General features: G+C 35.4%; 1 protein-coding gene across 1 annotated transcript; it reads left to right on the top strand.

The window, feature by feature from the left end:
- Positions 1-11,674: 11,674 nt before the first annotated feature.
- LOC149822590 (aspartic proteinase nepenthesin-1-like) lies at positions 11,675-13,182 on the top strand. Its single transcript, XM_089980316.1, has 2 exons — positions 11,675-12,732; positions 12,855-13,182. The coding sequence occupies exons 1-2, from the start codon at positions 11,675-11,677 to the stop codon at positions 13,180-13,182; spliced, it is 1,386 nt and encodes a 461-aa protein (XP_089836442.1).
- The last annotated feature ends 489 nt before the right edge of the window (positions 13,183-13,671 follow it).

Below are 13,671 nucleotides of genomic sequence, written 5' to 3'. Positions count from 1 at the left end.
AAGTTGAGGTTATTTTTTGACAAAATTCAGAATTTGATATTCGTGTAATATGTTGTTGGATATGTCTTGAAATTATGAGCACAATGATATTTTATCTATCCCGATTCAGGCTATGATTGGCCCAAAAAACATATTTTTTAAAAAATTGAGCAGTTTGTCGGTTCAGATCCGAACTTGGATCATACCGGATCTGATGGATTTGATCCAAATTAATATGGATTTGGACTCTATCCAAGACTCACTAATTTGGATTTGATCCAGTTCAGAACCCATTTGGATTTTGGAGATGGATTTGGATCTGGATCCAAATCTAAATCCATGCCCAATGATTTTTCTAACTTTAAATTGATCAAAAACATTTAAATTGGGGTTTATTTATATTAAAAAGCCTCCCACATTAATTTGGTAATTTTTGGAAACTTCTGGAAATTTATTTGAAATTTAATATTAATTAATTAAATTAATGCAATTTCAAAACTTTATTTTGAGGTTTGTTTAAGAATCTTGAAAGAGACCTTAAACACCTATGGAAGAGTTCAAGAGGATTTGAGAGACTAAGAGTTCTTTTTTAACAAAATTTTAAAAAGTAAAACTTGAAGAGTTTTAAAATTTTTGGAAAACTCATATAAAAGAGTTTTATTTGTATGAGAAGTTCTCTCTCTCCAGCCCTTTTAGATGGGCTGGAGAAGGGGGGTATGTCCCCTCTATTAGCCTATTTATACTAAAAAATAAGAGATAAAAGAGAGAAAAGGAAAGGGAAGAAATAAAAGAGAGAAAGAGAGAGGGAGAAAAACATTGAGAAAGAGGGAAAAAGAGAGAAAAGAGAGGAAGAAGAAGAAGAATGGGAGATTCAATTTTCTCCAGCCATTAAATCTACCTTCTACCATTGTTTTGTTCGTTTTAGATTCATGGTACGGGTTTCTCTTTTGATTTGAGTGAGAAAAAGAATATGGATTCGATTTTCATGTAGTATTTTAGTAGAAATACATGTGGAGGAGTAAATACGAACATTTACTTTAAGATCCATGGATGAAATCCATGTGTTTCATCTTCTTGAAGGTTATTGTAGATTAACATACATGTGGATGTATTCTTATATTAAAACAAAATTTTAATCTACGAAAAAAATATAGTTTGTCATGTGCAAGCACCATAGTATTGTCAATTTTTTTGAAAGACCCATGTTATGGATAAGTAGGGCATGTGAATCTGGAAATAACCGAACAATAACGTGGATGCATGTATGTTTATGGTAACAATTGATATTTATTTCATAATCCAGTTGTGAACTTATGATTCAAAGTATACTTGAATTATGCAAGTATACCTTGTGCAAAAAGCTCATGCACGTGCATACTGAGATGTTTCTTCTTTACTTGTGCACAAGCATGCTTGAAATTTTTATATCTCTGTTGGTATATATATATATATATATATATATATATATATATATATATATATATATATATATATATATATATATATAAACTTTTGTTGTGTTAGGCCTCAGTCGACCACCGTCAGCTGAGCCATATGCTGGCAGCCCCAGTCGACGGGATCAGCTGGGTTGGGGTTTCAACCCGGCCAGCTGGGTGCTGGCCATGTCAAAAAAAAACTCAATTATTTTGATATAGCGGGCCTAGGCTGACCCAACCGACTGGGTTGGCTGAGCTGGAGTCGAGTTTTAGCCGACTGTTAGTCGGTTGGGTGCTGGGCTGTAATTTGATCAAAAACAAAAAAGGTTTTAAAACAGTGGGGCCCAACCGACCTACAGTCGTCTGAGCCATGAGCATCAACCCCCAGCCGACTGGGTCGGCTGGGCTGAGGCACTGACTCAGCCGACCAGTCGGCTGGGTCAAGTGTATTGACAAAAAAAAAATTTAATGGTGGGTTGAGGGTGTTAAAATTTCCAGTTTTCGCCCGGATAGATGTTTAAGCTATATGCATGTTAGAGGTTGATTTCATATGCTTATGATTGACTTATTACACATGACTAATGTGCAAATGCAATGCAAGTATATATGCATCTTATGGGTATGTAAAATTTCTAAATTTTTGGTTATGATGCATAGGCTTGTCTGCATAAGCATTCACATGTTTTAAGTGAATTGATTTATGAGTGAAAGCATGCAAATGATATGAACCTGTGAGTTGAAGCATGCATATGATAGAAATAATTGCATTAAGTGAAATTATGCTATAGACATGAATATGTCTATTGATTTGGAAGCATGTTCTTAACCTACATACGTGTGCACTCATGCATATGCTTATGAATTTATTGTTTCATGTGCATCTCAAAAGTTTGCATATATGAATGTGCATTGACAAGCATGTGAAAGTAATGCATAGTGGCATGCGATTGAAGATTTTTGCATATGAATGCATTGATGATCAAATGGATCATCCTGGGGTTGTGTGAGCCTTGAGCATGTGTTGCTCTTTGTTTTAGTTGTTAAATGCATTGTGCAGATCAAATGTGATATTATTGTCTTATTACATTGTTCTATGTTGCCACGGGTTGTGGTCTTGTGAGGAGCTTGACATGTTGATTTGCAAGCCTACGTTATTAATTCTGCATGTTGAATTGCAAATTAAAAGAAATGAATTAATAACAAGATAAAAAGAATTTAAAGAACAGTGTAATCTGCGTTTTCTTGATGTTTCTTCTTTTGTGTGAGAATCTTGGATATTGCGGTTTTGAAGAACCGTGAGGATACTAAAACTCTATGTGTGTTGTTGTTTCTCTTGAACTCGATATTGAGGTTCTTCTCTTGACCACGATTTTAGGAAGAATCCACCACTTTGCGTGGGGGTGGTGTATAGATACAACTTTGTTTTGGTATACCAAGAAAAGTGACATTATGGTTGTTGATTTCCATAGTATCCCGACATTGGTTGTTGATTTCCAATGTTCTGATGGATGATATTGATTCCTGATATCAGTCAAGGGCTAAGTTTGGAACCCAGTAATAAAATACAACTTGTGTGCTAAGTTACCTTATGGACCCTACTTGACCTCGGGAATTCTTACCCGTTTTGAATATCCGCGGGAAATGAGTAATTAAAAAGAAAAACTTAAATTGTGTGCATTTAATAGGGATACACATATAAAAAGAAAACTCTGATATAAGATGATAATAATTTATTCATATATTGTACTGAAATCATGCATATTTTTGTTATGCATTAGATCATGCATATTTACTTGTTCTCTTAACTGTGATATATTAGTGAATGCATAATGTTGTTCCTTAATGCATGTTAAATGTCTTTAATGTTTAAATTATGATCCCTGTTGTTATTAAATGTTTCCTCATGCTCAATAATTATTCCTTATTCCTTATTGTATGAATGATTAATTGAATTATGAATGTGTTATAATTATATCCCTCTAAAATATTGCATGAATCTTATTTATATTCTTTTTACTTGTTTGATTCATTAGAGCAATTCATATGCATGATTCTTTGGATTCTGACACCCTATTTCATGTGTTTTTCGCAGTCTCAGATGCCTAGTGGAGAAGACTTATTTTTGAGAAGAGTCACTAGGGACTACACGACTGCAAGGCAGATTCTTGAGATGGTGTGGATCTTTCTTTTGCTTTATTTACTTTCGTTTACTTATGTCTCATACTCTTTACATTTGAATAAATAAAGTTTGGTTTGATTTGGTTTGGTATGAAAGATGAGTATAAGATCTCTTGTGGTGGTGGTTGTGTTTCAACTGTAAGGCCCTGGGTCTCTGAGATTGTTTTCGCATTTATGAAAAAAAAACTGCACTTTTTTAAGAGGTATGAGTTGGGGTCATTACCACTACACTCAAGTGGAAGAAGATGAGAAAACCCTAAAATCACGGGAGAGGGAGATAAAAGAGAGAGAGAAGGCTCTTTGATGACTCTTCTCTTCCTTTTTGAGTGATATTTATAGGTAAGAAGTAATTATTACAATAAGATGTGTGGTTTAGATCATTTGTAAGAAGATGGAGGGTTGAGATTGGTCTAACCTTCTTTTCAAAAAAAATCTCAAATATGACCCTTGACTTTCATATTCATGTGAAGACTTTCACAAATTTGAAAACCTACAAAAATGCTAAGGTTTCTAGCCTTTTCTTCTTTTGATTTTCCTATGATTTGTAGAGATTCCTCTTGGGATCCTTGTACAATCTTATTGGCTACAAATTCCAAGGTAATAATTAGGCCAAAACCTCCCCCCCTGGTTAGCCTCTATTTGGTTTCATTCCAACTAGTTCTAACTACTTAGTTACCTTTTTGACATATTTTATTATTTGTTAGTTTATCTATTTCTTGATATTACTTTTAGGAACCTTAATTTATGAAACTTTTATATTAGTCCTTACTTTATTTTTAAAAAATATAAATAATAAATTATTCTACTTTGAATCTTTTAGTTGGATCCAATCCAATTGGATCTAGTCTAGATCCAAATTAGATTCAGACTCTACAATAACACTTTAATAGATTTTTCCTTAATTTAAATTCGTAGTTTAGGGAATAATTTAAATGTAATTATTCACTTAAGGTTAATTAGACATAGTTTCTAATTAATTATGATTAATTAACAATTAAACACTAGTTTAATTATTCTAGCTAATAAATACTTAAGTTTCAAATTCTAAAAATATGAATAACCTTAACTAACTAAGATAAACATTAAATCAATATTTTCATAACTTAGAGTTTTCAAATTAAAAATCCTCTTTATTTTAATTAAAATCTCAAAAAATTTGTGGGTCTTACAATGTCTAATTAACCTTAAGTGAATAATTACAATTGAATTATTACCTAAACTATGAATTTAAATCTATTAAAGTATTAGTATAGAATCTAAATCTACGTTGGATTTGGACCAAATCTAATTGGATCAGATCCAACTAAATGATCCAAAGTAGAAAAACTTATGATTTGACATTTTTAAAAATAAGGTAAGAACTAATATGTAAATTTCATAAATTGAGGTTCATAAAAGTAATATCAACAAATAGTGAAACTGATAAATAATAAAATATGTCAAAAAGGTAACTAAGTAGTTAGAACTAGTTTGAATGAAACCAATAATAAGCTAACCAATGGGGCACTTTTGGCCTAATCATTACCTTAAAATTTGTAGCCAATGGGATTCTACAAGGATCCCAATGAGGAATCTCTACAAATCCTAGGAAAATCAAAAGTGATAAATGCTAGAAACCATAGCATTAATGTAGGTTTTCAAATTAGTGAAACTCTTCACATGATTATAGAAGTCAAGGGTCATATTTGAAAAAAAAAATTGAGAAGAGGGTTAGACCAATCTCAACCCTCCATCTTCTTACAAATGCTCTAAATCACACATCTCATTACAATCACGAGTCTTTGCCTATACATACCACTCAAAAAGAAGAGGAGAGGCATCCACGAGCCTTCTCTCTTCTATTTCTTCTTTCTCCCTCTCCCACGATTTTATGGTTTTCTCATCTTTTTTCACTTAAGTGTAGGGTGCCCTTGAGGAACTCTATCCTACACCACTTGTGAGTTGAAGATTAAAGTGTGAATCGGTTCAAGCTACTTTGCAACAAGAGAAGTAAGTTAATTTTTATTTTATGCATTTTAAATTTTTTTCAAACTCTTCTCTCTCTCTCTCTCTCTCTCTCTATATATATATATATCTTCAACCATATAAACATGCATTTCATAATACATGTGGGTATGGAGAAGGAATTCTCATAGTGTGAACCATGGTGTTTGTACTTATATATACACTCTCTTGACTTACACACGATTTTGACAAATACCATGGTTGAAATTGATGTTCACCAACTATAATGGTGTTTCATCACTTTAAAACCATGTTGCAATCAAGAATAATGATTTACATTTTTTATGATTCTTAAAATAGTGAATGTGTATCTCACAATTGTGTTTATTTCTTCATACTTATGAGATTCACATGTTTTATGAAACTTCTACAATGTAAGTATAATTTTTTTTCCACATATGTAGTATTCTTGAAAATTTTGTGTGAACATGATAAACTTCACCAAGAGAAAAACGATCCTCATGGTTAGATAGTTCAAAATGATTTATATATATAATTAATAGATATTTTGCAAATCCTAAGGTAATTCATGTCATAGTCGAATTATTTGGAATAAGCATTTGAAGAAAGAAAGAAAAGAAAAAAGAAATGGTGTCACAAGATAATGGTAGAAAAGAGGTTTGTTTCAAAAAAGAAAATTTTCATACATATAAATATATATACTTCATATAGTCTTTTCTTACGTTGTTTGAGACTTAACTCTTTGAAAGCTTGAAACACCAAATTAATTTCAGGTGTCAAGTATCCCACTATACATGTTTTCATGATTGAAAGAACAAAACAAAAAAAATGTATGCATTGGATGGACAAACCTAGTCACGGTCCAAACCAGGTCTGGACCATGCCACAAACTGGATCAGGTATGAGCCAGCAGGCCAGTTCAGACCTAGATCCGTTGGGTCGGCTCAGACCAACCTGGAACTAAGCAAATCGATTCAGGCGGTCTCCGCCAGGTTGGTTCAAACCGGCTGGACCGAGTGGCTCGATTCAGCCATGGTTTGAACTAGGCCTGATCACTTGGTCTAAACCTGACCCTGTCGCAATAGACTGGGAAGACCAACAGTCGGCACCTTAGCTGCAAAAACAAAAAAATAGGAGAAAAACAAAGGAAGAAAAGAAAAAAAAAATGGGAAGATGAAGAAGTTTCAATTCAAAAATAGGTTTCGTGGCAACAGATAAAATGGAGTCCTACAACCCGCTTTGTCTAAATATATTATACGCTAAAACCTAAAAGAACTACTTTGCAAAAATTTTCTTATGCGCATACTTGAGAGGTTTATGCGTAAGTTTAGTTTCCATATGTGAACGTTAGAATATCATCATTTTGAGTGCATAGCGAGTTGAATGCTCATACATGTGAATGTTCAAAAATGATGATTCAAATGCCTTATGACAATTACTATATTTTTGCATATGTTTATTATCAATGCAAAATGACATTCACATGGAATTAACTTATGATCAATGCAATATGACATTGCATATGAAATCAATATGTTTATGATGAATGCAATATGACATTGCGTATAGAATGATCACACTTGTCTGTGCTCATACTTGTGATAATTGCAATATATTGCTCATGGAAAAATTGTGTTTACCTATGCTCATACTTGTGATAAATGCAATTTGACATCATACACGGAATAACTATGTTTATGCTTGACACAAATGCAATATGTCCTAACATGCATAGGGAATGTCTATGCTAGTTTCAATTGTCTTATGACAACAATCGATCATGTTTATGCAAAATGAAAATTGCCTATAAAATTCTAAGGCTATGCAAAAAATACAAAAGAAATGCATATGACATGAAGGTTATACTTGGTTCAAAGAATTTGCATAAGCTCACATAAGTAGCATATGATGCATAGAAACAAGTGATAATGATGTTCTCATTTCTTACTCAAATTGTTGCCTCACGAATTGGCTATGAAGCCTACTTATATATGATATACATAGCATGTTGTAGAGATACATTTATTTGTATTTGAATATTATGCTTTATTATGATATGACATAACACATTGAGGCATGTATGAACATAATTGGATTTGTGTATGCTAGATAATGCTCTATTGAGAGCTTGGGTGGGATATGACCCACATTGTGAGAGAAAGTCTCACTTCACATGCAAACATCCATATATTAAAGATCTGTGTTGTAGCCTTCACCAGCGAGGTGCTCATATGGGTTAAATGTGCCAGAGCATGTGAATTGGGTTGGACAAAACCATGTCATGACATGTATACTACCTTGAGGAGAGTATAAATGATATTGAGCCTAATTACCTCATGAAGCGAGGGTATGAAATACTAATTACCTTAATAAAGATAAAATCACCCATATAACCCATTCACACTATAGTCCACCTTAGAGAGAGTGAAACAGTACAACCCTGAGTTACGATGTCACATATAGGTTTGAACTACATGTCATATCGACTTGAATTAAGGAGCAAAGGCATCCTTGGACCTCCAGTCACTCAGAGTTAGAGAGGTCAAGGTTGCCCAAAAGTGGTATACCTCACCTACTGCAGTAGTAGAGGATTGCAATCTGATTTTGCACTTATACCGAAAATCTCTTAGCTATGGACTGCGGGCTTGAGTTTGTTTATTTAGTCAGTAGGTACTATGGTAAATATACAATTTGCATAATGAACACCGTAGTATACTTCAACTGGCATGATGACAATTACTTCTGTGTACCTAGAGGTGTGTATGCCTATCGAAACTAAAGTTATTAACACTTCTAACTCACTAACATAGTTATTACTTCTTCATGTTATTCATGTTGTTTACTTGAGATTTCATGCTATGATATTGAATTTGCATGATGAACTATCTATAATTATATGACTGTCAAAAAGCATACTATGATATCCATGATAGATGCTTGATTAATTATCACGATACATATTATGTGAATTTACTTATCGGCTCACAAGAGTTTTGACCCCGACTGATGAATGATGATGTAGTGCGAAGGTGCGGTGTGCTGCGAGGCTATGAACCATCCTTTCCTAACAATCCTGACGATCTTGGACAAGCTTTTGGGTGTCTCATTATAAATGAGATATTATGATGATATTTGGGGATTTGTAATTTAATATTTCAAACTATATGCGACATATTGAATGAAAATCGTTTCTTTCAATTTTTGAGTTAAGGATGGATCTATTTTTTAAGCAATTATTTTATTTTTGTAACCAGCCGGGATTGTTCAATTTTTTAAAACCCAATTATATTGACTGCACTATTTTTTAAAAAAAAATTGGTTAAAATTCTACATTTTCAAAGTTTGAAATTTTGGGGAGTTACACAACCTCTCACAAAATTGGACAAAATGCTACTACACTTATGACTAAGCATATCTGCTACGATATTTGCCTTTTTCGGATGGTAGGATAAGGTAAATTTGCAATCCTTGATGAATTCTAACCAACGCCATTGCCTCATGTTCAACTCTTTCTGCGAGAACAAGTACTTGAGGCTCTTGTGGTCTATGAAAATTTTAAATTGTTCTCCATACAAATGGTGTTGCCAAAGCTTTAGTACAAACACTATAGTTGTTAGCTTCAAGTCATAGGTCAAATAGTTTCGCTCATAAATCTTTAACTCACGAGATGCATAGGGTATAACTTTGTCGTTCTGCATCAACATGCAACTCAATCATGTACCAGAGGCATCTGTGTACACCACAAAACCACCTCTACCAGAAGGCAAAGCCAAAACAGGTGCAGTTGTGGGCTTTGTCTTTAGAATCTAAAAACTTTCCTCAAACTTATTAGTCCACTCAAACTTGATTTTCTTATGTAAGAGTTTTGTCATCAGTAAAGCAATCCTAGAAAAATTATGGATGAATCATTGATAATAACCCGTTGATGATTCATTTTTTTCTAGGGATTTGATTGCATTAGCACAAGGTAAAATTGCTAGATATTATCTTTTTGATGAAATACTATGAAAAGAAAGCCTATTGCGAATTCCAATTTTTTTAGAAATATGAGAACATGTAAGTTTCAATTTTCGAGAAGGTTTCACAAGGTGGAGTGATCAGGTAAATTTAGGAAATGATGAATTCATTTTGTCATCCAAGGATATATTATTTTGTTCCCTTTAAGTTTATGAAATTAGTTAAATACAAAATATTTATTGATGAATGTTTTTGTCGGCACTATAGTAATCCACTTGGCAGGGTGCAGGCTATGAGGGTGAAGCCTTTTGGGGGAACTGATGCAGCGCGTCTGAGTGAGCTTGAATAAAAAAACATGAACCATCGAACCCGAATGCTAAGGCCAAGCTCCCACCAAGATTGAGAAGTTCGGAGTTTTATTTTTAGCGTGTCTTCAAACACATTTTGCTTGAGATGGAATTTTTAGCATAGTGAGATTTTTTAAATCCTTGTATTTTTTCTTGTTTAGGTTTCGATGGCCCGTTAGGATCCATTTGGGCCATCGGAGGGTGTATGCGGGATTAGGGTAGTACTTTTTTATTTATTTTTGTTAGTTTGGCTATTGTGGATCCACCCTGCTGGATTCGAAATCCAAAACCCGCCCAAAAACATAGGGAGTGGTTTTTTGAAATCTTGAAACCCTCTTTGAGAAATCGAGTGAAGGAGAGAGCTCACCCCACTAATCACTTGCCAAAAGAACACAACAAGATAAACAAAGAAACGAATTAAACCATATAGAGAAATTAAAAGAATCTGAATGCTGATTCGTAGGGAAGATTTTTTTTCAAAGAACACAAACCAAAATCGAATTATTTAGGAAATAATGATTGATTTCATGCTCAATCAGTGGTTTATGAAGAAAACCTTGAGAAGCAATTTCAGTCGATTCTTTCATGATTTTCTTACATTTTCTGGGAAAACATAAACATATTTTCATTGAATGGTGAGAAATCACGATCTTATTTGGGTAAAAAAAAAGTCGTCGCTTATTTGGGTATACAAGTATGGATATGGCATTGGTGTGACAATTAGAAATGGAGATGTTATGCATTTGCATTGCTAGCTAAACGGCCCAAATTAATCACATGGACACGATCTCAATTACACTGTTTTGAATCATAACATGCTTGTTGATATATATATATATATTTTAAGCTTGTTATTTCTAGATTCTGTCTCCATTAACATTGAACTTCCGTTATTACTTTGTTCAACAACCACTCTTAGTAATCACTTCTTTAAATTAGAAAATATGTGTAAATACGCTAAGCTGACTAGGGGGGTAACTGGATAGTTTAGCTCAATTCTGAATCGGGTCTAAAAGTAGGACCCAAATCTAATTCGGGTTTGGGTATGACTAAAAAATTGTGGACAAGTATGGGTTAAATGGGTTCAGGTATCTAGTGGGTCCGTTATAATTTGGTCGGCTCTTTAATTCACCCATTTTGATTTGGGTCAGGTTCAGGTCTTGGTATGGCTGAAAATAAAAATAGACTCATATGTGTTAACGACTTCGGGTATCATCGGTTTGTGTCTTCACAGGTTCAGGTATGATCGGTTTGGGTATTAAAAAGTTCAGGTTTCAGCTCGGGTCTTGATATTTTAGATACAAATAACTGTCAATAAAAGAAATTATAATGGATACATGCTTGATTATTTGGTGATTGCCCAAACCCAATTCATTTAAATAGTCGACAAAATTTTCACGTAAAGAAGAAAAAGGCCCTCACATATATTTGGCCCAAATTAACTGGTTGTAGACGTACACAAAAACAGGGCGAACCCATGCAAAAATGGGTCTTTCGGGTCGGTCCGAACTGAACCACATGGTAACCCTTGCCTTAGTCTTGCTCATTTGTCGAACAGCTGTTACTTCCAACCGCATGTAACCCTTAACAAGACATGCGCTCCAATGCTACTAATAGACTGAAGAAACAACTGTTACTTCCAACCATGAAAACCCCATCTTAGATTACGTGAATAGATGGATAGCTGGTGTGCCAGCCCAACATTAATGGATGTTCAGTTACAATTTCCCTCTTAATTAACAACCTTCTCTGCTTATAAATATTCCACAATTTAGCATCACTAACCTGGTTCATACACTCAATACTACCAACATGGCAATTGCACCACCATCTCACCACCTATCGTCCTTCTTCCTCCTCATTGTGCTTACCGCTCATCTTCTCCTATCATACTCAACGACCACCTTTGCCGCCGCTGACATGACGACATCGACGGCCGCCCTGGACATTCATGTAGAGTTGATTCATGTCGATGCACACCGCAGTTTTACCCACTTGGAGCGATTACACAGAGCAGCTAGCCGAGAGAAACATCGGCTTCGGAAGCTGCATCAGAAAATCCGGCATGGTAAACATCAGGCACAAGGTGATGATGATGTCGAAGTTTCGGTTGAGGCCGGAGTCGGTGAGTACTTAATGAATCTAGCGATTGGAACACCCCCACGCTCCTTCTCCGCCATGGTTGATACTGGTAGTCCTCTTGTATGGACACAATGCGATCCATGCATCAATTGCTCCAACAGAGAACCAATATTTAGCCCGTCAAATTCCTCCTCCTTTTCGAGGATGCTACACTCCAATCCTCTCTGTGCCTCCCTAACTTCGCGTGTAACTACATTGGATAATTCTACTGGTGGATGCAACTACAGGCTTGATTATGAGACTCCAGCTACTTCCCAAGGATACCTTGCCTTAGAGACGTTCACCTTGGGCTCGGGGAATCGAACCGTATCGTTTAAGAATATTGGGTTCGGCTGCGGCAATCACAACCAAGGTTTCGATGAGGGTGCTGGCATAGTTGGGCTAGATCGGAGCCCGATGTCACTCGTCTCTCAACTAGGGTCGTTAATCGATAACCGATTCACCTATTGCTTCACTTTGTTTAATGACTCTGTTTACAAATCGAGTCGACTCGTGTTGGGCCACAGTGCTGCCTTGATCAGCTCAGACGCATCGACAACGACGCCGCTGGTAGTTAACCCGCTCTTCAAGGATTCTTATTTAGTGAACTTGGAGGATATCAGTGTCGGAGGGAAGCGTCTCCTAATACCCAGTGGTTATTTTTTGGGCGAGTCTTATGGAGTAGCAGTAGGTGGTACCATCATCGACTCAAGCTCAGCGCTTACCAATATAGTACCACCCGCTTACATGTAAGAAACTGTCTCACTTTAATTTCTTGCTCTAATTTGGGGTAATGGGGTACCTAAACCCATGTTCATTGAACAAAACTTGCAACTGATGCGTACTTAATATGGTGTTTCACTTGTGATAGGCGAGTGAAGGATGCACTCGTGAAGGCTATCGGTTTACCGGTTGCTGATTCCTCAAAGGCGGGGCTTGATCTCTGCTACCAATCATTGCCAGAATCAGCGTCCATCCCTAATGTTACCTTTCATTTTGAGGGTGGTGATCTCGATGTTTCCAGCAGCCAATATTTCGTTCGCGATCCAGATACAGGCTTGACTTGCTCAGTGTTGATGCCATCAACAGTGCCCATAGTTTCAATAATTGGAGGCGTCATGCTGGCCAACTTCCACGTCCTTTACGACCTTGGCAAGAACCTCATCACTTTCACACCTGCAGAATGTGGTAAACTGTGAATCACGCTTTCTATAACCCTCTTCTGTTTCCTTGGAAGCTCCATGAATGGGACTTTTATTTTTTTGAAAGAGTGGAAGTATTTTTATTCGCTAGTTTTGTAGCAGGGTGATACCTCATCATCATTCCTGCAGACCTCTTGTACTGATTTTACAAATCAAGTGAATTTTATCCTTCTTTAAAAGACAAAAATAAAGAGTGGAAGTTGTTCATTCAATTGGAGTTTCAGCAAGCAAGCACATGTATTTGTACTAATCCCAATATTTTCCTTTTGGCATTTAATAACATCTCTCTCTCTCTATCTCTCTCTATCTCAACAGTTGAACACACTTATGATTTGCATCCGAGCAAGACTAAATGAGGTGCATTTGAAGGAAGCATAGAGTTTGAGTCTCTATGAATGCCAAATTTATGTTCAAAATCGTGCACAAAAGAACTACTGATGATTCATACAAGATCTAAATCCAAGATAATTCTTTATTAAGACATCT

The sequence above is a fragment of the Nuphar pumila genome, chromosome 11 (genome assembly GCF_984573655.1).
Source record: "Nuphar pumila chromosome 11, dmNupPumi1.hap1.1, whole genome shotgun sequence".
NCBI lineage: Eukaryota > Viridiplantae > Streptophyta > Magnoliopsida > Nymphaeales > Nymphaeaceae > Nuphar > Nuphar pumila.
This window is presented reverse-complemented; position numbering and strand designations above follow the sequence as displayed.

What these genes read in the sequence shown, in the direction of transcription:
- LOC149822590 (XM_089980316.1), top strand. Translation starts at nt 11,675, where the DNA reads ATGGCAATTGCACCACCATCTCACCACCTATCGTCCTTCTTCCTCCTC. An exon ending in ATAGTACCACCCGCTTACAT is followed by an intron (nt 12,733 to 12,854) that starts GTAAGAAACTGT and finishes CACTTGTGATAG; the next exon opens with GCGAGTGAAGGATGCACTCG.